Below are 27,811 nucleotides of genomic sequence, written 5' to 3' on the forward strand. Positions count from 1 at the left end.
CTGTCTGCTTTATTCAATGTTTTTAACTGTTTTCATGTTTTTCCTTGCTTTATACGATGATGTCCAGAAGCCACTAGATTCGGGCAGCCAATAAATTAAAATGAACAAAAAATTCTACCAATGTCTATTATGTTCACCTTTCCGGTATTAAATTTCCATAGAAGTAAAAAAAATTGGCACTTCGCATGCCAAAAATAAAAATACCATAATGAGGAATTAGGGATACTACATTAAAAGCAAGATAATTTTGCAAAAAAAATAATTATTTTCAAAAGAACTATGGAACAATGTTATGTGGATTATGGCAGGAAAACCTCTGCTATATGGAGGATTTAAAAGGTCCCATATTTCAAAAGGGCTAACAACAGCTTAGCGTGATATTCTGTTCCTGCACGGCAACATGCTATTGATGACAAAAACAAGTTCATTAGCACAAGCGCTTAGAATTCTTGTCAAGAAAGTTCATGTTTTATGCAAGCCATCTTAATTTTTTTCTTCCTTTTTGTTTGATATGCAACAAAAATCAAAAGGTAGCCAAGAGGAAGTTCACATTTTAATAATTATAATTTTAAAGCACATTTAAAAAAATCTTTATTGTATGTAACATGATGTTTCCAAAGCAAATAAAATACCCACAACCCACCTGCCAAAGATATAAAGTAATAACTTAATGAAAATTCTGACATGTTTGCTTTCAAAGTGCAATTCAAAAGTTGGTATACTCACATCTCCCTCTAGTGGTCTTTGATCCTCGCCATCCCTGGTCGGGCTGATATCCTGTCTCATTACCCAGATGGGTTCTTTGGGTTCATCAGGAGTATATGGAGAACGAATAGTCCTTGTTTTCACTTCCTCAATAGCTTCCTTAATGTCTTTAATTGCCAGTGATATGGCATCCCTTTTTTCCTTGCTATATCTTTGCGCTGATTCGCCTGCATTAACAGGTGCTCTAGAGTTGGTTGAAACCTGATTGCTGCTTTCATGGCGCAGGTTAGCAGGAATGTTAGTGTCCACATTTTGTTCTGCTTCTGGCATCTCTTCAGCAGCTTTGTCCAGGCTCTGAGAACTCATGCTTTGTTTGACTTCAGCTACTATTTGGTCTATATCTTCCTCTTGTTCATAACTGTCCATACGAGGATACGGGGCAAATTCTGCCTCCTTTTCGGGACTGTCGGACTCCCCATCAGAGCGCTCATCGTAGTGGTGAAGGCGTGCACCCAAAGCTTCCTTTCGATAGTTGTCAGCTTCTTCTCTCTCTTGCTCGTACAGTCTAAGACCTTCCCGCACATCAAGGTCAGGCGTGTCACCTATCTCTTCATACACATGTTCCTGTAGCCCATAATCAGCGTAGGGCTCCGCATACTGCTCATCTTCCCCTCGGTGGAAGAGCCTGTGTGTGTACACATACCCAGAATACGCTGCATTCATAGCTTCCTCATGCTCAATGGAATGGAAGTGCAAGTGGTTGGGAAGAGTTCGGCTATGGATGGTTTCGGCATGCTCTGCCTCAGCATTTTCAGTGTACTCTTCTGCTTCAGGTCGGTACTGCACCGCATAGGCACTCTCATCTTCATTCTCGAGTACTCTGTCACCTTCATAGCTGTCTTCTGCTATGGCTATGACATCTCCTTCAGCAGTGTCAGTATGATAATGGAAGCCACTTTCGGTGCTGGCTGACCTTGCTAATGTGCTTTCCTCTTCTTGCCTAGAAGGTCGTTCATGGCTGCCATTGGCACATCTTGGGTAATGAATGGCATACTGTTGCTGTTCTTCTTCTACTTCAGAATGTTCTAGGTCTGCCTCTACAGATTCATTCACTTCTCTGTTTCCTAGTCCATCACTGACCTCTCCTTCAGGTGGTCCTTCAAAATGGTTCATGGCAGGTTCTAAGGGTATTTCACTTATTCTACTGACATTTTGTGTGTTGAGGCTGTAAAGAAGTTACAAAAAGAACACTTTATTACATACAAAAAAGAGAGATATTTTAAAACCCATTTCAACAATTATAAAAAGTTTGCAATTAGTTCGCATTTCCACTTTCACAAAAAAAAAGTCTCATAAATAAGAATTCTCTACAACTGGAGTGGCAAAAATCAATAATTATAATAAGCAGAAATCACTAACAACAATTGAGGGAATGAATGGAATAGGAAGACTAAGCGTCCAACAGAATAGAATAGGCAGATTGATTAGACAGCATGAGAAATATCAAGAAAAGAAATTATTGGAAATGGGAAAGAAAGAAGATAGAAACTAACTACACGGAAAAAAAGAAAATACAAAATGTGTGCAGGTGAAATACCTGTTTGTATATGCTTGTACCTATTTAGATATACTTGCCAAAAGCCAATTTCAAAAAAGAGGCAGAGACAAGATGAAAATAAATAAATACTCATTTAATTAATAATTATTGATTAAAATAAATTGCTTGTTTAATAAAGTAATCTAGTCATAAAATTACTTAGCCCTGTACCAAAGTAGGTCACTTTCCCCCACAGAACATACAAGGGTGAACGTATTTCCCTCCAGGAGACTAAGAAAATGAAAAAAAACAACAAATCCAGAATGGAGATAAGCCATGAGAAGGGAAGGGAAAGGAAAGGGGGCAGAATAAAAATGGATGGAGGTGAAGCAAGGGAAAGAGGTAACCAAACAGAAAAGGGACAGAGACAGATCCTACTTAGTCATTAAAAAAGGTTAAAAATCAGCAGGCAAGCATCCCCTGCCAAGTGATAACAAAACTTCAAAGACACAATTTTTATTTTTATTTTCAGTCTAACCTTTACTGCCTCCATTTCTTTATTTTTAACAGTATCTTATATTCTTGTCAGCTGAATGCAAAATAACCCCCCTCACCCAATTCACGGTAAAGGTTGGTAGAGGATACTAGGAAAAGAATTTGGTTTAAGGACTTGCAGACAGGTATTATGAAAAGTGGCAGAAATATATATTTATATTGCAAAGCTCAATGAAAGTTTTGATATACAACATTATAAATAAAGACAGTTCTAGAGCCTGAACCAACATCAAACCACGTACTAAAATTACATATAAATTGTAGTCATGGTCTATTACAATTTCAGAAAAAAAGTGTTTCCAAATTACTTTGAAATTCATCACATCAATAAATATTTAACAGATAAAACTAACGCAGGGTCACAAATCTCCTGAATTTAACAATGAGTGGCTTAAATAACATGTTACTCTTGCCGTTAAGCCCACTGACTGCAGTGCTGGGGAGACAATTTCATTACTACTCATTACTGGAATTGCTTGCACACGTTGTTTTAAGGCTTCATTGCTAATTCAAGAGATGGTAATTAGCCATAACTCTCTCTAAGCAGTAGCCAGAACAATTGAAGATAACTAAATTAAATTAAACAAAAGGACCCCATCCTCACAGCTTTCCTCTCCCCCTCCTTTTCTCCACACTTTCAACTTTCGCAGATTCTAGATAGATTCAACTTTGTAGATGAATTCAAAATGGAGACAAGCAAGTATGGAAGAAGGAGCATAAGCTCACACCCACCATTCAACTTCTGGGAACTTCACCCCTTTAAAGAAATGGAATGGCCCTTGGGACACACATCATACAGATCTTGTCATCAAAGCAATTCAAGTCATCTCAGAGGTAGGCTATTCATTCCAATGGAGGACAAGTTAATCAAGCAGGAGTGTTAACCCTACCAGGACTGTAAAAGACAAAGATTTAGTAGAGAAAAGCAAGAGGCGGTTGAAGGTAATTCCCATCTGAATTTCTGCATCAATTCTTGTGACTACCCTGTTTCTCCAACAATACGGCCTCCCCCAATAGGAAGTCCCAGCATGTTTTATAGGCATGAAATGAAATTAAGCCCCTCCCCCCAAATTAAGGCCTATATTAAAACATGTGAAATGGGGGGGAATGGTGGGGGGGCTTGCTGTTAGGAAGTACTTTTGTTGCACACCAGGATATGGTGCTGCCTGCATTGACCCTGATACGAAGTGCCCCACCAACGCCGAGGTCAACATCCAAGCTGTCGCTGCCCGCCCGCCTGAAGATGCAAGGGGGGGGAATTAAGTCACCCCTAAAAAGACGGCCTAGCCATTTTTTCGGAGCTCAAAAAAAAAAATAAGACCCGGCCTTATCATATGAGAAACACGGTAGTTGAAACCATTAGTTTGATATCCTCTCAGGATATAAGAAGTTCTTCCTCAGAGAAGAGTTCCAACATTACCTTCCAGTCAAGCTATATATAGAAAAGGATAAGACATTATGATTCACACTCTGACATGCTTCAATCGTTAATTGATGTATGCTAGCAGGTTTAAAGATGAAATGTTCCCTCAAATCTTTTAGTAAAACAAAGGGTAAGGGAAATCCAACAAAACAAAATGCTCTAATATGTGAAGGAGATCTCTTCTTCCTTCACCAGTAATTTTATTCTGATCCCATAAACATGCACATTCAAGGAATACTGTGTGAAAAAACAATCATGGAGACCGCCTGAATTTATGTTGTAACAAAGCAGAGGCTGGATTTTTTCAGCTATTCTTACTTGAAATACTTACTTACTTAGTTGATTCCATCAACTAAGGCTAAGCATGGCAGGGGGCAAATCAAAAAAGTAAAGGTAAAAAATTGGGTAACTAAAGCCCTGCTCCTGCTACAGATAGGCTGGGACTTTGATCACACAAATGACCATACAAGCCACCATCTTAATCACATACTGTCCTGTTGGATCTTAAAAAGTCAAGCAGCATTTTCTTTTGAAACTTTCTGATAAATTGTTTCAGGGAATGAAAGAAAATGTTTGGGAAGGAGGGTTCTAAAGTAAGCAAGTACTAAGGAGCCAGAAGCTGTCACATTTACTAGAGTTAACATCTTCAAACATTGTTACAGCCATTACTACTACTACTACTACTACTACTACTACTACTACTCCAGAACCTCAAAACACTACACTTACATCTATCTTTATAAATATCCTTTGGGTAAATTAGAGTGGGAAATTGCCCAAAGGGCATCAAATTTGCATTGTAGTTGATGACTGGCGTCAGTGGTCAAGGTTCAATTTCTTATTCAAGCAGCTGCCTACTTTATGCAGTGACCATACAATACTTTACATACAGATTGGAATGTATTTTTATTTTGTAATTTGGGAGAGAGAGGGGGAGAGGGAGAGGGAGAGAGAGAGAGAGGGAGAGGGAGAGGGGGGGATATTCTTACATTTCCTGCACAGCCTTCACACAAGAAAAGCAGATAATTAGAAGATTTATGTTTATTATTTATGAAACATATTTCCATGCCACTGCAATAAAAAATGACTTGCTAGCACACAAAAAAAAAACATATAATATATTGCAGTTGTGTCAAACTGGCGGCCTGCGGGCCAGGTGCGTCATATGCAGACCACGCCCACCCCAGCCCCACAAAGGAAAAAATGTCACAATACGTCACGTGATGGCAATGTGATCCTGTGCATTTGACATCCATGGTATATTGTAAAACAAAACACATACAAATATTAAAAATACAATAGCACAATAAAAAGAGAAAGTGAATAAAAGATAGCGACAAGAAATCAAGGGAAGGCCCTCCAAAAAGTTCAATCTTTAGAATTTTGCAGGAAAACCAGCAAATACAGAACCAGCCTGATAACCATAGGGAAGCTCTTTGACAATATTGGTGCTGTAATAAAAAAGTCCACTGAAGCTCCTTCAAAGTGTGGATTTTGCAGGAGTTTCTCCCTGCTAGATCCAATTTGGCAGGTTGAAGTTGGCATGTGCTAAACCATGAAGTTGGCATGTGCTAAGCCAGGGATCCCCAACCTTTTTGACGCCGCGGCCCGGTTCCGGCGTCAGCTGGGCGCCGCCATCTTTTGACGAAAAATCACTTCCGGTGATGTCACCGAAGTGATTTTTCGTCAAAATGGCGGCGCTAGCGCTCGGTGAGCTTTTTCGGGTAGAAATGGCTTTCTACCCGAAAAGCTCACTGAAGCGCTGGCGCCATCTTTTTGACGAAAAATTGCTTTTTTACCAAAAAGATGGCGGCGCCCAGCAACCAGCGGCCCGGTAAGGCTTGTTCCGCGGTCGGCACCGGTCCGCTGGACCGGCGGTTGGGGACCCCTGTGCTAAGCCATGAAGTTGGCATATGCTAAGCCATTTATAAATTCAAAAAACCAGAACCAGATTAAATCCAAAAACCAACTGGCAATCAATGCAATGCAGGGGCAGCTGCATTTTGAACCAACCGAAGTTTCCAAATATTCTTTAAGGTCAAACCCAAATAGATTGCATTACAGTAGCCTAGATGGGTGATGCTAAGGGCATAAGTAACTTGCAAGCAACAGAAACATCAGCTGATGTTGGGCACAAGCCCCTTTGGCAATGGCTTCCACCTGTTCACCTAGAGCAGGGTATCAAACTCATGGTTGTCACAGTGGCGTCACATGATGTATCGGGACACCGCCCGTGGGCCGGGAGTTTGACAGGCATAATCTAGAGGGAGTCAGGAGGAACTCCAATTATTCATTCCTTATTTTATAGCGGGGTGTCAAACTCAAGGCCCAGGGGCCACATCTGGCCTGTGGGGTGTTTAGATCTGGCCCACAGAGCTGTCCTGGAAACAGACAAGGACCAGCCCGTGATGCCTCTGCCAGCAAAAATGGAGCTCAGGGCTTCAATGGCCTCCTGCAACCCTCTGCCAGCAAAAATGGAGTTTGGGAGGGCCGTGCATGACCCTCCTGAGATCCATTTTCACTGGCAGAGGGTTGCAGGAGGCCACTGCAGCCTCTTGAGCTCAATTTTCACTGGCAGAGTGCTTGGGCCACCATAGGCACCACTGACACCAGTGACGTCAAGCTGGCCACACCTACCTGGCCCCCAAGGTCAAACACAACCCTGATGCAGCCCGCAATGAAATTGAGTTTGAAACCTCTGTTTTATAGGAACCAGAAAGCAGATTTGCCAAGGCAGAAGGTATATAGATAAAATTAAAAGATGCAGTATGATTGTTTGCAGGAGTGTTCCTCCCTACACAGGTTTGGACTCATTCCTAACTTGCCTGATTACAATGAGATATGAACATGCCAATGTAGCCAGAATACAAGGAGATTCTCATTCTATAGGAATAAAAAGGAAGAGGCATGTTTATTTTCAAAATGGGGGAAATAGGTGGTCATGTCACCTTTATTATTTTCTTTTCCTGTACTTGTAAGGAACCTGAGCATACAATGTTCAAGCTTTCTTGTAATTTGATGGCAAGTATGTGCCTTTCTTTATGAAGATTTCTCACTGAACAAGTTTCAGGGTTTGAAATAGTTAATTCAATCTATCATGCCTCACCAGATTTACCTTGAAATCACCTTCCAATTTAATTCAAGCAGTGAGTGGTTTTCTGTTGGTTGAATTAACTGATCGGAGACAGCTGAGTACACAGTCTGCTTGTTTCCTAAATACAATTAAAACTTTAACGAAGAATGGCACTCTGGATTTAGATCTCAAAACAAAGAACCATGAATTTCTAAATAGGCCATGACCAAACTGGGATAACGGTTCCTCTACAAAGATATGCTCATTTTCCCCGCTTTTGGGGGGGGGAGGGAATAAAAGCAAGATACACTTAAAATATGTCTGTTTCTTTTCTATCTAGTCAAGAAAATGAATTTATTAGAATGCCTTTGAAAAAGATATCAAGAATTTATAAACAGCATTTTTTCGTGAGCAAGAGGAGGAAAGAGCAAGCCAATTTTGTGTTACCAGCAAAATGGAAGTTATATTTGTCATTTCTTTCCATTTACTATAGCATAAAAGTATTGTATAAAATCTACTACGTACAACTTGTTGTTCCCAATTTAGGCAAATCTGCCTTCACCATCTCCTTAAAAAGAGTAGTAAAGGAAGGGGGGAGAAAGGGGGGGTAGTGGGTGGGTAGGAGCTGATTCTCAGTATTGTCTTTATAATCTAACCAGTGCTGCTAAGAGATCTACTTGTCAGAGTCATGGCTTTACATGGGATACCTCTTAGCCTCTGCCTCCCCTTCCTGCAAAAGAAAACAAATTAATTGCTGGATATTCCAGGAAAGAAATTCAAGATTAAAAATATGGCCAAATACACCCATATAGAAAAATAAAGGTTGACAAATTTTAGCTTTCCTGAAAGGACAATTGAATTATAATTGTTTATGAGCAACATAATATACACAACAATTACAGCTCCCAAATCTATTAGCAGTGGGTAGAGGTGGGGAAAATAGCTCTGAAGTCAAGCAGGCTTCTGCTACTGGCTTTATTAAATTGTTCTAACGGGAGGCATTAGAAGGCAATAACCTAGAAAGTGAGATTGTAAATTCTAATCCAGCTACTTGGATGACTTTGGGCCAGCCCCTCTCTCTCAGCCCTAGGAAGGAGGCAATGTCAAATCACTTCCAAATTTGTCCAGGCAGTCTTTAGGAGTCAACACTGACTAGAACAGGGGTGTCCAACCTTGGCAACTTTAAGACTTGTGGACTTCAACTCCCAGAATTCCTCAGCCAGCAAAGCTGGCTGAGGAATTCTGGGAGTTGAAGTCCACAAGTCTTAAAGTTGCCAAGGTTGGACACCCTGGACTAGAAGGACCTCCTCCAAAAGAGGGGAGGGGAGGGATAGGGATAAAAGCAGCTACATATGAACTATACTATAATAAACAGTATAACTGTTTCTTTTCTAACTGATAAATTCTCATTTTTTTTTCCAGGTTGTAAATTTAAATCTAGCAATGAATGCTTTGCTCTCTATTCTTCAAGGGCATTTCACTGACAAGAAGAAGCATTCTTGGCTCTTCTTCAAAGCTGAATCCAGAGCCCCTCTACTGCCACAAGAGACTTCAGGTCCAGCCTCTCAACAACACTGAACTGACATGCTAAAGTTCCTAAGTTCCTTTCCATTATTTAAAAGTAGCAGAAAATGAAAGATCAGACCGCTCCCAGCATGTGGAGGACTGCCCACCCACTCTATATACAGTATATGTAAATGTCTGTGAACATTCATTGCATTCAACTTAAAGAAATTATTTAATAGGATTTCATAAATAGTCAAGAAGATAGGGTAAGCTGAGACAATGGGTGACTGGAGGCATTTTAAATATAACTGTTTCTTTTCTAACTGAAAGGTAATTCTTATTTTTTTCCAGGCTGTAAATTTAAATCCAATGCTGAACATTTTGAATCTCTATTCTTCAGGTGCATTTCTGACAAGAAAAGCCATTCTTTGCCCTTCTGTAAAAATGAATCCATGCAAAGGTGCTGCTTATTCCTATAAATAACTCATGATAGCCCAAGGACAACTTCAGATACTGCTTTGTAATCAGAACTGTTGGACAATAGAATTGGGGGAGGGTGAAACAAAATTGCCTGTATTTATATGTATTTTAAATTGTCTAATAAAATTAACAATCATGCTCTTCCATTTCAAAACTGTTTAAAATTCACAAGAGAGTCATGGAAAAGGGAGAAAACTGCCCTAGAAAACATTGTAATTTAACATAAAAATTTAATGCTAACACTTGAAGCATATAATGGAAAATATATAACTTGCAGCTAACACAAAAGAATAGCTTCTGCCTTGATTCACAGCTATAAAAAGGGCATGGCCAATGACTATATGGGAATATGCCAGAAGGCTTAGACACTACTCTATCTTCCCAGGAAAGAGTTATTAAAAATAAGAATTGCTCATCTTTAGAGTTTAAAGAAAGGCTGCATCTGTTTTTTCTTTCCCAGGCTGAAAGCTACTTAGTCTTCAAATAGTATATTGCATGCCACAGCACTAAAACAAGAATTAAATCCAATGAAATAAAACTTGTATAGGTGTAGTTATGTACAACTTGTATAGTTACATTTCCCATGCATTTTATATTCTTCCCTTTCCAATTCAGAGAGACACTGGTTCAAGTTGTGTGCCCTGGTTTAAGCTCATACGGTAGACAAAAGAAGGAGATTCAAGTTACCACTGTAATAGCCAGACTAGGGATGAACATACACACAGGATTAAGAAAAATAATCAGTATGCATATTTGCTTGGTATAGAATAGCAAAATAGCAAATTACTTTTATGATTTTCTAATCAATACTCTCTACATATTTTGATATTATAACTCTTAAAATTTGGGAATTTAGGAAACCTGAATAAAAACATCATTATGTAGTTATTACTGTTACATCATTCTAATAAACAAAACAAGCAAATATTAGGCTATGAGTTCAGGAACAGGTTGCACAGAAGTATGTCCAATTAACACTAATTTATCAGGCAATAACAGGGTAAGTTTGTTAACTTTCACTCCCTCTGCTGGCTGCACACTGCAAGAAAAGCATGTGCTATGTGTATATTTCTCTGGCTGTCTATGTTCAACCATTGTAGTTATGCTGAGCTACAAATTCCCCTCAAGTTTTACAACTAATATCCTCTTAGTTAAATGCAGAAGGAAAAGATGGATTTTTGTAGTCATCCTACTAAGGATTTAGGACTGAAATTGAACACAATAAATCCAATCAATTTACAATCCAAAGCTGCTCAGGAATCCTGTAAGCCTATTCACCTATATATTTATCTTTCAGAGAAATCGGACTAGTCACAGATTTTAAAGGAACTAAATAAACCAAGATTTGTGCCTGGATTTTCAATCTGTATTGTTTCAATATGAAACAGATATCAAGAGTGAATTATTCCTATTCCAATGCAAAATTGTATTTGCTGTTTAGGTACAAGGTTATGTGCAAAGCCTGATCTTTGGAATATATAGTTGCCAATTTTCAACCTGAGCCCAATGTACACAGTACAAAGATTATCAATACACATATAACCCACTCTTGCAGGTATAAATTATCTCTTCAGTAGCCATGTAGGATGCTGCCTTGTTATATACATTTTGAGAAAGGATATGGGATGCAACAGTACTTCTCTGTCACTAAGATCATACACTATCACAACTGCGGCAAGGCAGAGCTTTATGGATAGCATGATGAATGGCAGATCCATAACAGACACATCTGTGTACACCAAATAAACTGAATGAAACATGGTGCTTAGACCATTCACATAAGGGCACTCAAAACCAGAAAAGAGTTCTAATTTTTGGTTATTAGTAGCAGTAGTAGGGAAACCTTATTTTAACAAAGCCAGTTTACACACACACACACACACACACACAGAGAGAGAGAGAGAGAGAGAGAGAGAGAGGGAGAGGGAGAGGGAGAGGGAGAGAGAATAGTTTATAAAAATGATTAACATGATTCTCCAAATTTCCTTGCTTTGATAAATATATAGTAAATCTTTAAATAATCATGAAGAGGCAATATTATATGTCTGGGAACAAATCATTCCATATAAAAGAAAAACCACCTGTTTCCTTTAGATACATGAATTTGAACAATAAATAAAAAGGCTGGCCAACATTCTCTGTATTCTTCACAAAGGACATTTATGAACAAAACATGCTGCAGGCTAAAAAAACATTTTTATTGGGAAAAAAGTAGCAACACATAGTTTCAATAGCATTAGCTCCTTCAGAAGATGTTTCTTCTACCATCCATACATTAAGCAAGGGCAAGTGATATGTTTTCTTTGCTCCATTTCTAAAGGTGGGTATCATTCAAGCAAGTTATACTGTATTATATTTCGACATGAATAAACAAAATTTTAGAAAAATGAAAATAATTAAACATTGAAGGGTCCTTGGCATCTCTGAGTTTGGTTGTTTTCTTGCAGACGTTTGATTACCCAAACTTCATCAAAACTGATGATGTTACTTAGTTTGGTCAATGAAACCTCTGAAAGAAAACAACCAAGTTCAGGGAGCACAAAGGACCCCTCTGAGTTACAAATATTTTTCTCTATCGGAATTAAACATTTTTATTTAAGAATTGTTAGATTCAAAGTTTTTGTAGAATGATCAGAAGGTAGCTTTAGAAACTTAACGATGTGGAATATTAATACAATCTTAACTGCCAGGGCTGCTTTATCAATAGGTGGAACGTCCAACAGGTATTAAGGCATCTATCATAACAGCTTGAGTTCTAGAGTTTCTTGGACTCAGCAGTAGACATTTCTTGCACCAAAATAATATATGGTGAAAATGTTTCCACTCCCCTGGTGGTACTTTTTAATTAGTGATCATATTTAATTTGCATGAAATGGACAAGGGGCACACTGGATCAGCAAACTGAAGATGAGCTAAAGCCAAGAAGCAATGGTGTAATCAGAAAAAGAATGATGACCCACTGTTTGGACTGCACACATCCAGGAGGCAGAGGAGATGGAAGCAAGGCGTATCCCTCTGGAATCGGGATCTAGCAGATTTTGTCAGTTAAATCTGAAGCCTGCTAAAGTAAGGAATATGAAATCAAGGGTTTCATGTACTAGTATTCAAAAAAGTCTGATCTGGACTAGACAGGATATCAAAAGTTAAAACCTATCTCCATGCAAATTCTTCCCAATTTCAACTATATGTGAAAGATGCTATACTTTGTTTGGCCAAAAAAGATACACAACACTTTAACTGAAGAGACTGCCTCTGAAGAACAAAACAGTAACAAAAAGAGAAAATTTTAAAGAAATCATATAAGCTCATAATCAAAAGGGAAAGGAATAGTAAGTAGAAAATATTAATATGTAATATATTACATATGGGCAGCTTTTTTATTCTTATGTTCTACAAATGCAATTTGAAGCCCTTTTTGGAGACTGAGTTGAAGCACTGCATAGCCATAATGATTACAGTTAAGAAATTTTATTCTTGCAGAGGATACTCGGTGAGAAGCTGCAGTAAAGCTAGAAGAGGAAAATCCACGAAAGAGGATATATACCAGCATCTCCAGTCTGGTGCCATCTAGATGTGTTCAAATTATTATTTTCAGAATTCCCAGTCAACACGGCCAACACATTGGGATGGCACCAGTTTGAGTATGAAATATAGGACAGGTTGTTCCCAACACAGATCCTTTTTCAGTACTTCTCAAGAATTCAAAAAAGGACATCACAGAGGGGGTTTCATTAAAATTCATTAAAAGTAAAATTAGTTTATTTTAAAAAGTCATTTTGAGATGCAGCTCAATATAAATCTTAACCTACTATAAATATCTGCTGCCCGTCACCCCACACAACATGCTAGGATAAATGCAAACCCAGTGTCTTGTGGTTAATTTATGTTTAACTTGAACCAGAAAATTGAAATTGAGAAAACCGTGGTTCAGTTAAAACTTCAGTTCTATGGCAAAGTAGCCATATATACATATCTCTATGTAACAAAGAAATAAAGATTATTTTCTATATTTTTTTGTTTTATGACAGTAAATATCTAGTCACTATTGTCTGAAATTGGTAAGGTATTCAAGGTATTGGTCATTAAAACCCTTTATGGCTTGGTTCCAGAATAGCTGAAAAACTGTCACAATCCAATGGAAATAGCCCACCCCACCAGAATGGACCTATTTCATTGGGCAAATAATTTTGGTTGGCAGGTTCCAAGAAGACTCTTTTCTCCTGTGGCCACCACCTTCTGGAATATTCTCCTATTGGAGGTGAAGTCCACCCCCACACCCCTGGCCTTCTGGAAGAGCCTAAAAACTTGTCTCTACCTCTTGACCTAACCTTAACACTCTTGGCCTGGAGTCCTAGCAACTATTTGCAGTTAATTGCTGCATTGGGAGTGGATGAATGGGCAGAGAAAACCCTATCCATCATCTTGGTTTTTAGCTTTTTTATTCTATTTTTCCAATTTTAATTGTTTGCTAACACTTTTTACTATATTTCAAGCTGGCCACAGTCGCTGTATCAGTAAGATGGGCAGAACATAAATTAATTAATTAATCAGACTTGATTATCACTTTTATATTGGTATTTTACTACACAACAATACAGCAGTAGCACCAACTTTCAACTCCAACTGAAACTTCTAATGATATTATTAGTGACATAAGAACTAGGAGTGTGGTGACATTTTAAACCTTTGCAAATGACAGAAGACTTAAGCTTTTGTGGAATATATTCCATTTTATCAGCTGAATGAAGTGTCATCGTAAATTAGAAGCATTCTAACTTCATAGTTTTGAAGGTAGGATAAGGAATGAAAATGCATAAAGTACAAGCAGTAACAATTATCTTAATTGTTCGTCAAACAGTTGCAGGCTTAGAATACTCACGCACTGTTGAACTGATTAATGTATGAACTAAATCATTTGCTTCTTTTCAGACACAGAATTAAAACTCTCTGTAAGTTTTCACATTTGATTCTATCTTTGAGTTCCTTTGTTCAGGAATTATGAGTTGATGCTAGTAAGCAAGTGATTAAAGTAAGCCCTTGATTTAACTAACAGGATGGTCTACAGTAGAATGTAGATACAACCAAATTGGATTTTATTTATTATTTATTTCATTCAATTTATTAGGCTGCCCATCCCACATAAGCAATTCTGGGTGCAGAACACAATTAGAAATATCAATATCATAATATAAAATAAAAATAAGAACACAGCCAAGAAGAGACCAAAAAATAAAAAAGACAATTGAAGATACCTGTCAGTGTAACTCACAGCTTCACAAAACTTCCTGAATCTCATGCCTGGAAAAATGGGGGTGGTGGAGGGAATGGTGTTCCAGTGGGCAAACAAAATGACAGAAAAGACATGCTTCCTGCGCCCACAGATGAGACTCAGAGCACGCCCCTCCTGTGAGATCTGATTGGGTAAGTAGAGACAACTGGCGATAGGTATTATCTTAAGTATCTTGATCCTGTATCAAGTACACGATAATCAGCATCTTTTTTAAAAAAAAAACAAGTTTTATTGATTTTTTAAAGACAAACAAAACATAGGACATAAAAGTATAAAACCTCCTTTCTAAAAATTACTTATAAGTTTTAACAAGGCAAATAAAACATTATTTTTTAAGGCATAGTTCCACATTATCACATTTCCATTTAAACACATATATATCTTTTCCAAATTTCTCATTGTTTCTCCCTTCACTTTTATTCAATTATATTTCTTTCTATCAAGGTTTTATTAATTCTCAATCAAGCATAAACACACAAAATACAAAACATAAAACAAGACATAAAAAGATAAAACCTCCTTAATTATCATTTCCAAATTTCTCTCCCTTTAGTTTTATTCCTCCAAGGTTTTATTAATTCACAATCAAAACATAGCTAACCAAAACACAAAACATAAAACATAAAACTTCTTTTGAAAAGTGGCTTAGCCCCGGGTTACATCTTTTTTTACAGACCTAAATCAAATTCATGCTCACCTTATATACCATTCATATCTTATTAACCATTCTATATTTTCTATATAACTTCTCCCTTCTTTTCACTCTCTTAATTATATTTTGTTTATTTCATCTTATTTCAAAATCATTATGTTTGTATCTTTTGTCCGTTCTTTTCCAATCATCTATTTATCTCTTCTCTTTAGCAAAGAATTTCCCCTGTAATCACTTTTAAAGTGTGACACCTTTCTATCTTTCCCCTAAAGTAACACTTAAAATAATACATAATTTCCATCCTGATTCTGCTTAGTACATTCTACATGTTGCATTTTAAAATAAAAGAATAATAAACTTATAATATAGTTAAGTATATAATTTCCATTCTAGTTCTAATTCTAATTAATACATTATTTTAAAATAAGAAAATGAAATAGTAAATTTATAATAACATTAAGACAATAACGAATTAAACTATAACTAAGCATTAATACACATTCTCTTTAATATTTTATTAAATATTGAAATCTATCATTATTAAACATTTTAATATTTTAATATTTTGTTAAATCTTATAATATTCCAATAGACTATTTCACATACTACAATACTATCTTATGTACTCTTGCAGAATCTTTCTTTAATTATACACTATCCTTTATCCTTTATCTCTTAAAAAAATCTGCTTTTTGGCATCTTGTTTCAGACTGTGGTTTTTTTCCCCTTTTTCCCTCCCTTTCTTCTCCAGTCTGGTCTTTTTGCCCCCCCCTCCTAACCTCCATCTTTTTAACTTCCCCTCTCTGTTGTAATTCTCTTTTCAATTGCTTTCTAACATTGTACCTTTTTTTTCACCTTATTTTTCTTTTTCTTGGTTGTTTTATTGAATCTTAAATTCTCATTTTTCCTTCCTCTCTTTCTATTTTCTTTGTTAATTGAACTTTTTTGTCCATTAAAAATGGCTTCTTCCTTTTCTTCTTCTTCTTCTTCTTCTCCTTCTCCTTCTTCCTCAAGTATTTGCTGGTACGTAGAAACCGCCATTTCTAAAAAGTGGAAGACAGCTCCCAAAGAATCCTTGCCATTTTGTTCTCTTTCTTTTAATTTTTCATATTCCATTTTTAGTTCATCCACAGATGGTGCCATTGTAAATTTTTAAGAACAACCCAGATGTTTTTAATCTTAAAGTAATTTCCAAATGTCAAAGTTATCAAACAATCCAAACAGACAGAAATTATTTCCTCTTCTTCTCTTTGCAATTTTTCCTCCTGGGGCAAAATCCCAAATATATTTTAAAGCCGTATTACAGTTAGTTGCTGGTCTTATAATCTTCAAGGTGTCTCCTCCAACAAATTTTTAAAGATTTTTTTTAGTCCTCTCCTTCCCACTTATAACGAAGAGCTTATTTTTACCTTAAAGAAGCAGGTTTTTCTGTGCTCATTTGCTTTCTCCGTAAGGAAGGGGAGTGAACTTTCCTTCAGCACTTTCGCCGCTGTAGCAACTTCTTTTGGAAACAAATGTATCAATCCAAAAGTCAGGTTTCCAGGGTGTTTTAAAAGTAACTTAATGTCCCGGTTCAGCCAAGAAAACTTCTCCTTCTGGTTCTTCCTCCTGCACAGTCTTATCCGGTTGAAGATTCCTTTGTGGCTGCAATTTCTGACAGCTGCTCCACCGCCTCAGGAAAAAGGAGTCTAGCCGGCTGGGGAAAGGGGGTACGATATCCTCAGACCCCTGCCCGGATCTCCTCTGTCTTCTGCTGCCCCTTTGGGGTAGCGACAACCCCCAAATCCAGTTGGATCGGGGGTACCTCAGTGGCGAGCGCAGCAGGGACCCGCAGAGAAGCGGATTCCTGCCGCCGCCGAAGCCTTGCAACCCACGATAATCAGCATCTTGAGTTGCACGCAGAAGCCTATTGGGAGCCAGTGTGGTCAGGAATCAATAATGTAATATGAGCATATCTAGGCAAGTCCATAATTGCTTGGGTTGCTGCATTCTGGATCAACTGCAGCTTCCAGATGCTCTTCAAGAGCAGTCCCAAATAGAGCGCACCACAGTAATCCAAACACACAGTAAATAAAGCATGATTTTGCACAACGCTGCTAAATCCAGGGTTTGTGCAAAACCCCTCCTGGCTGTCACCTGTTCCTAAAGCAAGAACTGCAAGTCCAGAAGATCCACTACATTGCATACTGGAACTAGCTGGGGTACCACAATACCATTTTTCAGCCATACGGGGGCACTAAACTCACTTGTTATGATTCAGCTGAAGCCTTTTCTTCCCTATCCAGTCCCCACAGACCTCAGATACCAAGAAGGATCACTTGGCTGAAATGACTCAGATTAATTACAACTGAATGTCATGAGCATACTGATGATATCTTGCTGCATATCATCAAATGAGCCCCAAACTCCATGGCACCCTACAAAGATGGGATATGGGCTTGGACCTTTTTCGCCCATTAACTCTGACCGAAACCAATCTTGGATAAATGCACATGAAAATTTGCTTGTCATACAGGGTTGTTACTGTGAAGAAAACAGAAAGTGGGAGTATTATGTACAATACCATGAGTTGTACATAAGTCAGGACTTTATAAATCTGATGATAATATCAAAATTTAACAACAAAATGCACATGTGAAATACAAGCCAAGTGGTTACATTTTTAAATGTAAGGGGGGAAATTAAAAGGGCCTAGAGCCTAATTAATCAATACTATATACAGAAGACTGCTTTGAGCAAATGTTCTTTGAAAATATGTATATAATTGGTGGCTTGAACAATTAAGATTTTTGACTTGTGAAATCTCTACAGGTCCTAGAAGATATGATTTGCGCACTAACATACAACTGTCAAACCTTTTCACCAAAAATATTTCTAAAAGACTGTAATTTAAGCCAATTCAACCTTGAAACATTGTAGAATCTTCTTAATTGGGGATTTATCTTTTTGTACTCTGACAAAATAGAAGTTTTACATTTTTAAAGCAAATTATGTAGTCCTTGATCCTTGACCACAATTGGGATCAAAATTTCCATTGCTAAGCAAGGTGATTAAGCAAATCCAGTTACCCCATTGTCAGAAGCTGACTGGGAAGGTCACAAAAGGTGATCACATGACCTTGGCAGGTTGCAACTGTTGTAAGAATGTGCCAAGTGCCTGAATTTTGATCATATTACTGTGTGGCAGACGTAAGTGTGAGTACTAGTCATAAGTCATTTCTTATAACTTTGAACTTTATAACTTATAACTTTCTTATAACATTCACTAATTGAATGGTTGTAAGTCAATGACTATCCATATTCCAACAAAATAAATTATGCTCAGCAATGGATATTGATCATGAACTAACAACTTACAAATGAATTTAGAATAGGAAGAGTAAATTTAACATATTAATCTAAGAAATTATGTCTTTAATTAATATTAGGATGTTAGCTGATAAGGAATAAATGTGAAAGTTGTTCGATATTGGACTTAACTTGTAAAGGAAAAAATGTCTTGATTGCATGGTAACTGTGTCATTTTCCCCTTATCTGCAATCAGCTTCAAACCAATGCAAACATAGGGCATATTGTTCATAGACTCCAGGACATCTTCATTAAATGAGTTAAATTAGGAAAGTGCAACCAAGCCAGTCCATCCCCTGGTGACTCTGTGGTCAATGATCAGCATCACAACCTATTTCTAGTAATAATCTGTAGTTTTTCCAAGAATGTTTTTCCTTGATCTTGTCAACCTTATCCTTGTCTTTCAAAGTAAGGATTGCCAAATCTAACCCTATGTAACAATGACATTTTCAACCATGGTCTTGCAAGTTTTTTGTCAGGATTCCAGCAGTTACTCCAATTAAATCATGAGCCTCGAGCCACACTTCCAAAACTAAAAAGGATTTATTTGAAGTTAACATTCTACCTCCGGCACTAACCTGGGTGGAGCCAACTCTGAGATACGTAATTCACTGTCACCCTTGATCCTGCTCCCCCCCCCACCCCTCTGGGTGTATCATCTAACGAAAAACATCCATAGCCAAGAGTTATCAATCATGCTCTCCAATTAGATTTTTTTGTGGCAGAAGCTTCAGCCATCTAATCAGTCCTGAAGAAAATATCAATGGAATGTACTTTCGATTCCACACTGTTCCCTCCTCTTTGAAACTCCCTCCCTTCTTTCTGTTGTCAACTATAAAACGTGTATACAAAATGTTTTAGGAGTTGACATTTTTTACAAAACAAACTTCCTCTAAGGGAGAACTTTACTCCAAAATTAAGTCAATCGTTTAAGCAGCTTTTATTAGCCAGGTATAAAGGTTGAAGTTGGTGAGGCAGGAATCTATTATTTTTAAACCAGAGAGAAATAAGTCAGTTGCCTTGAAAGGCCAACAGGGAAGAGTCTAGACCAGGGATATCAAACTGGATTTCTTCGAGGGCTGGGTCAGCCCTGTAGTTCTCCTCCCAGGTGGAGGGGGGACGGGATGGCTGGCCTCCTACAGTACTTTGCTGGCCAAAATAGGGTGCAGCCCCTCCTCCCCAACAGCCCGTTTTTCTGCCTGGAAAATACAGTACTCTGCAGTACTCTGCCGGCCAAAATGAGTGTGGCTACCCACAGCCAGTTCTGGCTGGCAAAGTGCTGCAGGAGGCCGTCCAGGCAGAAAACAGACAGTGGGGGCCGCATTCGGCCCCCCGTGCCCCGTTTTGGCTGCCAAAGGCACCATGGGCCGGTCCTTTGCTATTTCCAGGCCAGCCCTGCAGGCCAGATTTAAGCACCCCATGGGCTGGATTCGGCCCACAGGCCTTGAGTTTGACACCCCGTTCTAGATTGATCAGTTGCAGTCAGACAGAAAGAGAAAGAGTACTTGATTTTTGTGTTCTGTGTATGAGATATTCTGAATTTATGACTTTGTTGTCCACAATAAAGCACTGTATCTAGCCATGTTTGTAAAAAATCTTACCTGTCAGCAAATTCCTAAACTCTTAAGTTGACTGTTTGAACTGTTAAAATGTATTGACACACCTGAGGTAAAGTCTGACACGAAGATGGTCAAGCATTCAATAAATGAATGATAGCTTTGATCTTTCCAAGTAATCTGTCTACATCTTCTTGCCAAAGAAGATGAGTCTCATCTATTACAATTGGATAAGCAGACACCTCAGTCATGAGCATACATTCTTAATTTAGACAGCCTATGCAAATTAAACTCAGCCAAAATCAAATGAGAAAGACTTAAACTTACATACAGCCCAATGCTGATTGCTTATTTATAACTGGCCCAATATAAGATGCAATGTATTAAAGCAGAGTTCCCCAATCTTTCTGGTTTTGCGACCAGTTGCGGGAGAGGGGGGATGATTCTGCACGAAGGACCAGCAAATGGTCATGCACGCAATTCTATTTGGGCATGCATGCCTGCCACTTGTGCAAATGGAATGTGTGCACACACACTAGCCTGCTGCTTGTGCAAGTGAGGATGGCCCGGTTCTAAATGGCTCATACAAGGGTTGGGGACTCCTGTACAAAACAATACAGTTCTTTTCTTCCTCTTAAAACATATAGAAACATTATTTATGCAGAAAATGGGATTGTTTTCTCTGAAAAGGGACTTTATAATAGATCGGTAGCTTGCAAGTTAGGGACAGATTATCATGGAGAAAATCCATCTTTCTGGTTCCTTGATGTCCAGTTGCAGCTTTCAAATGTAATCCCATAGAGCCGATGGCAGCTAGATAGATCACTGAATGATTCTGTGAGCAACTCAATCTGCCTGCTTTGCCTGATTTTGGATAAAAGTTGCTTTTTTTATAAAAAATTCAATATTTACATACATGGTGTGTTTTGAGTTAATTTTGTGAGTTTGCTTGCTAGCAAATTTTATGTGACAGACTGAGCTAGCCAATGACAGATAGATAGATTTCTGAATGAATCTGTGATTCTGTGAGCAACTCAATCTGCCTGCCTGCTTTGCCTGATTTTGGGTAAAAGTTGCTCTTTTTTAAAATAAAAAATTCAATATTTACATGCATGGTGTGTTATGAGTTAATTTTGTGAGTTTGCTTGCTAGCAAATTTTATGAATTTGCTTGCAAGTAAATTTTATGTGACAGACTGAGCTAGCCAATGGCAGATAGATAGATTTCTGAATGAGTCTGTGAGCAACTCAATCTGCCTGCCTTGCCTGATTTTGGATAAAAGTTGCTCTTTTTTATAAAAAAATCAATATTTATATAAATATTTATAATATTTACATACAAGCCATGCCCAGCCAGTCACGTGACCACCAAGCCACACCCACAAATTAGGCCACACCCACAGAACCAGTTAGTGGTCCCTGGGATCTAAAAGTATGAGTTTAGTGGTCCCTGAGGTCCAAAAGGTTGGCAACCCCTGCCATAGAGTACATTGCAGTAATCCAAAGTAAAGTTACATAAAGTAGATAAGTAAAGCATGAGTGATTGTTGAACAGAAACTGATGCAACCGATGGATGGATTTGTACAAAGGTCCTGCTGGCCTTGGCTGCCACTTGCTTCTCAGAAGAATCTCCAAATCGCACACCAATTCTGTCTGAAGGAGTGCTATCCCAACCCAGAGCCAAAGATAGAAAATCTTCAGAACTGGGAGGCCCTAAAACCTACAATCTCTTGGTTTTCTAGGATTAAATTAGATCTTACTTCTACTCAGACAGAGTCCCAGAGCCTTCAGGCACTGAAAAAGAACCTCAAAAGGAAACATTTGTACAATCTGGGGCAGAACTGTATAAATACCACCAGTATACTGATTGTATTTAGACCTATGCTGATGAATGACTTCACCCAGAAATTTCCAGTAGATGCTAAATAGGACGGAGAGAAACTCAAGCCTCAAAACATCCGATAATCCAGGACTGAATCTTGGACAGTATCTATCAATACTGAAAGGAACTGGCCTCAGAAGAAATGAGAACTATGTACCATGAAATGAGAATGTACCATAAAAAAGTACACCCTATTTTCAACATTTTGAGTCGCTCCTGAAAGATACCATGACTGACTATATTGAAAAGCCACTGAGAGATCAAAGAGAATCAGCATGGATACAATACCCTATCCTAAACTTGTTCAAGGTCAACCACTAGCAGTGCAATAATCTGGCCTGAAACCCAACTGAAAAAAGATCCAAATATCTTCTTCCTCTCGGGACCTTTGGAACGGCAAGCCTGCCAATCTCCCTTTAACTTTTTACAACAAGGGAAGACTGGAAAGAAATGAAAAATGTTGAGATCCATCAATGGCTTCTTGAGAAATTAAAAATCAAGAGGCCCACAGGGATCCATGCAGACTGTTGACTCAGGTGCAATGTGATCCAAGGCCTTTGCCATGTGCTCATTCCAAGCAATAATCAAGGCCTCGGTCAAACCTTGCATCAGAATTTCAGAAGCATCACAAATTCCTTCTGTAATCCAATGGGTCTTTCAGCTACAAGGGAGATTGAATAGGGCTTCCCTTCCTGTGGTAGGAACAGGTTAAAAAAAACTCCAGAGTTAACAGGGTATGATCACATAATCAGGGTATGGCAAGGGACTGATAGTAACATCTCCCAACACCATTGCCCTAAAACTGAAAAAGAAAACTCTAGATGTGCAGTGTGACCTAGAATAATTCAGGACATCACTAGCTGTGTTGCCGTCCTGGCGCCAAAGCCTCGGTGCTGTAGGAGAGCGGATTCCCGCTCTCCGCGATGGCACAGGCTCCACCGGATCCCCAGGAGCAGCTGATATTTAATTTTTGTTGGTCTATGTTTTTTCAAGAGCAACTAGCTACAGCTCTTAGAGACACATCCTTCCCTAATGAGGGGCTGAGTCAAAAGCTGGGTGCAATGACAAGAGAGGCAAGTCTTATCAGCTTGACAGACTCAGCCCCTATGACAAAGGAGGAGGAATTTTCCCTAGCCTGGACTCTCGCAGCAGCATGGAGAAGGGCATCACTAGCTTGGATTGGTTCAAAAATGAAACAAAACCAAACAAAACCAAAGAAAACAATTTTGTGATATTATTACTGCATTCTATGTAATTTTTATGTAATAGTTTAATAGAAACTATGTAATAGTTTCAAGGCAGGTCCTCAACTTTTTATCTGGTGGATACAATGGAAATATTAAGAGCATTTAAGGGTGTTCTTGTAAAACCACTGCAAAAGAGAGCTTGACCATTCACAGATTTATCAGAATACTATCTGCAATGTATTCTTTCCCCTTTCTTCCATGTATTCCCTAATATTTCTGCTCATTTTGCCCTTCCAAAGGACAGGGAACATTTCCAAACTAAACACTGATGTAGTATTCATTGTTTTAATTTTTTTCTGGCAAGTGATATGTTCATCTCAATCTCAAAGGCATTCTTGAAAATAAAGCTGATCCAAGAATTTCACAGATGAAAATGTGGCATAATTTCTATTCTATTTCCAGATTTCTCTTACGGTACTGAAAGGAAACAAATGGAATTTAACACTTGCAAATCATGTGATTTGAATGAACGAGCATGCAAAGAACTGATTCATATATAATGCTTTTTAAAAATCTGGCATTATTGTTAACTCTACTTTATATGAATGATATGAATGTTTAAGGAATTATAGTGTAGCATCTTGGAAAATTATAAAATGTGCACACAGATAAATATTTCTCTCTAAAGTTTAAAATACTTGTGATAATTTAATATCTCCAACATATTGTACATATTATTTTCTTTTTAAAAATATGTATGCTTGCCATTTTTTTAAAAAATGAGGAGAAAAACAAAGTTTGACAGATTTGTCTAACTGTACACTATGTATGTTTAGATAATATACATCTATTCTGTGTACAAGTACTTCTCATTTATGACCACAACTGGAATGGACAACTTGGATATTAAGTGGAGCTACTACTAAATGAAACCATAATTGTGCTTATATTCTTACTTTAGTTTTCCTTTGCTTTATAGACCTGTGAAGTCATAAATGAGAGAATTGGTCATAAACTTATTTTTTTCATCACTGTTGTAAGTGCAAATAGTTGCTAAATGAGACAGTTGTTAACAAGGACTACCTGTAATGATCTGGTGTTCAGCCACATGCTTAGATGCCCTGAGGAAAAGGAGAGATGGGGGAGTTAAAGATGCAGTGGACTTGATTGTACCCAATAAATTTCATTTTAAAGAACTGTAGTCTTTAAATGTTTTTTATCACCTTTTTAAGCATTAGCAGCTCAACAATAAAAATAGAAGTGTGAACTGCTGAAAAGGACAAGTTAACAATTAGCATTTAAAGTGGCAGATTGAATACTGTTTATATAAGCAATAATTTTATGCATTTTGCTGGATACTGAAATGTACATATGTTTAACTATACATTGCAAAATGAAAGACAATTCTAGAAAACCAAATGGCACTCTATGATTCAGCTTTCTCAAAACTAGCAATATCAAGTCATACTAAAGTATACTCTCATTCACCCCGATGTTTAAAAACCTGCTGGTTTTGGATAATGACAAGTGAAACTCAATACTACTAGAAGGCAAAGATGGGTAAAGACTATCTGTCTGGTTAATACATACATTATCCTCTCCAATACTAAATGCTTAAACTCTCTCATCCAAAGTAGGCCATCTTTCTGACTTCTTCTTGAAGGATGTTTAGTTGACATCTGATTTATATGGTCTTTTTATATGATTTCCTTCTAATTTGGTGAATCTAACATTACCCAAACGTTTTTAAAAACGTAATTTAGAACAGTTTTCTAAATATTGAAACTTACTATGAAACTATGAAAAAGTGTACTATAATATACAAGACATGGAAAGTTATTTATTTGTTGAATAGACAAAAAAATAACAAAAATTAAAATAGACTATAAACTATAAAGTTTTTTAAAAATAAAATACACACAATCAAATTTCATAGCCATTACACATATCAAAAAAAAGTTGAGACTACACATAGTCATTGACTTATGATCACAATTAGTACCATAATTTCCACTGCTAAGCAAGGAGGTTGTTAAGTGAATTGTAATCTATTTTACAACCATTTTTTGCCATTCTTCAGCAAATCACTGCAGTTGGCTTTTCCTATTGACTTTGTTTTCCAGAAGCTGGGTGGGAGGTCAAAATGGTGATCACATGACCCCAGGACACTGCAACCATTAAAAATACATACTGGTTGCTAAGAGCCCAAATTTTGATCATGTAACTATGACAATGCTGCAAATGCAAGGATCAGTTGTAAGTCACTTTCTTCTGTGCTATTGTAACTTTGAACGTTTGCTAAATGAATGTTTGTAAGTCAATAATTATACAAAAATATAGTTGTATATAAAAATTAGGAATAGAATCTCCTAAAGTTGATTACAATGATGCAAAAACACATAACTTTACAGAGATTATTGTATGCTAAACTGATCAAGCTGACACCTATTTTGTGTTGAAAGGCACTCCTTGAAATACTGAAGAACACTAAAGAATACTAAATATTAAAATTCCATGAATAGATGCAGAAATGATGATGTGGCTAGACCAGAGCCAAAAAAAAGCATTTTCACTGATAATGCCAGTACTGTACAGAGATAATTTTTTGACATACATAGAAACTGCAAAATGCAAGAATCACAAACCAAGGAAAACCTGAAACTGTCAAAATGGAAATGAAGTGTACCAAATTAGATGCTTTTAAGTCAATTTAAGAACTCTGGGTAATTTTAATTCAAATCCATTTCAAGGAATGGCATGGAAACGACATTCAAAAAGAAGTTTACTAAGCTTATGCTGTGTTAGAACCCATAAACGACAACGTCTGCTAAAATTAGTTGATATTTAGTAAAAATATCTCAAAGACTCCTATTACAAACTACAAGGCTAAATGCAACATCAAAAAAGTAGTATCACTAACGCAAAACTTGGTAGAATGGAGGAATGGGGAATCACAAGAGGATTTGAACTGGATGAACATAATTATATAGAAAAGTATTTAATAAAGTTTTGTGAAGAAAATGTTTTATTCATCGCCAATGTCTGTTTTAAGCAGTAAGAATACAAATTCCACATATGGATGTCGCTCAGTGGACAGCCTCAAAATAAAATTGATAACACCATGAGATGGAGAACAATTCAGTCAACAGGTGCATAAGGAAACAAATTTTTAAAATAATAATGAAAATTATTATTATTAAATTATTATCTTAAAAGTTAAGTAATGAATTTTAAGTAGTAAGATATGATTGTGAAAGGCGGACACTGACAAAGAGTAAAAGAACAAGTCAGAGGTTTTTAAATTACAGATTCTATAGAACGATTACTAAGAGTATCATAGAATGCAAGCGAAACTAATCAGTCCTAAATTAAAGACAGACTAATCCTTTGAGACAATATGTAGAAGATCTGGGTTTGTGATACAAGTGAATACTGGACTACAACTTATTATATTCAGGAATTGGGGGGGGGGGGTAAGAAGGAGGAGGAGGAAGAAGAGACAGATGACAAGATTAAAGAAATTATTGGAATGCTTCTTATTGGAAAATAGGAATAATAACTTTGATAGAAAATGCCAAATTAAGTAATGGGTATACATACATCAACATCAAAACCAACTTCATATTTAAAAAATAAAATCTGATACAGAATTAATTCAACTTAGAAACTGTTTTTTGATTCTAACTTCACAAATGGATTTACACAACATCCAAAGTTTTAGTTTCTCCTAACAAGTAGTATAATATATATTATATTATAATATTTATGTTTTTCCCCTTTTTTAAATTTACCAAATCTGATTCAAATAGTGATTTACAAAATATTGATTTACACTGTACAGCACACACACATTGACACACATGTATTTTCATTTTCCCCTTATTTTTACAGTCCTTGCTAGTCTTCCATTTATAATTTGTTTTTCTATATTTGTCTTGCTTCTTTTTCTGATTATATTTATAATAATAACACTAATAATAGAAAATACTGGATTATCCTTGGAAGACCTATAATTCTGCAGTTAAAACAAATTGCCAAGAATGGTATATATAGCTATCAGGAGTTACACTCAATTCAGTGACACTATCCAATTAACCAGACTAGACAAATCTTGATTAGTTTATATTAGTATGTGAATCACATTCAGCAGACAATAAACCCTTGATTTAACAAACTAGTGGATGAAACAGTCACCTGGTAAAGCTGAATGTCTTTGAAGTGAAATTTTGAGCAAAACAAGACTCCCATACAACTCCCATCCCGCACAAGCCCAAAAATTGAGCTGAAGCCATGGAGCAATTTCAAACACTAGACATTTGGTCACCTTTGGCAACTATAAGTGTAGTAGACTGGCATGCCAAAGACAAATTCAACAAAATGAGGATAAGCACTACAGCCAGAACAATCACTTACTTTTATAGACTGAGCTGGTCCAAGAGTCAGAGGAACTTCCAAAGGACTGGGAACTGGGCAGCATCTATTGAACCCTCTGCATCTAGCAGAATCTGTCAATGAAATCCAAACTGTGCTAAACTAAGGTGCATTAAATTGAGAGATTGCAAGATTTTAATAAGTATTACATGCTTGGGAATGATAATGATAGAAGACTGAGCCCGCTT

At 37.2% G+C, this 27,811-nt stretch overlaps 1 protein-coding gene across 3 annotated transcripts in view; it reads right to left on the minus strand.

Annotated features, from left to right (window-relative positions):
* Positions 1–27,811, minus strand: part of APBA1 (amyloid beta precursor protein binding family A member 1) — an 85,399-nt gene that overhangs the window by 32,877 nt on the left and 24,711 nt on the right. For 2 of the 3 annotated variants that reach the window (XM_087957799.1, XM_087957796.1), the window contains exon 2: positions 727–1,930. In XM_087957799.1, the coding sequence (XP_087813925.1) occupies positions 727–1,878 (1,152 nt within the window). In that variant the 5' untranslated portion in view covers positions 1,879–1,930. Of the gene's footprint in view, positions 1–726; positions 1,931–24,275; positions 24,314–27,811 lie in introns of those variants that run through there. The other variant, XM_087957798.1, reaches the window with a different exon arrangement.

This window comes from Notechis scutatus, chromosome 2 (genome assembly GCF_049901735.1).
Source record: "Notechis scutatus isolate UNSWTSFEM ecotype Mainland chromosome 2, rNotScu1.2, whole genome shotgun sequence".
NCBI lineage: Eukaryota > Metazoa > Chordata > Lepidosauria > Squamata > Elapidae > Notechis > Notechis scutatus.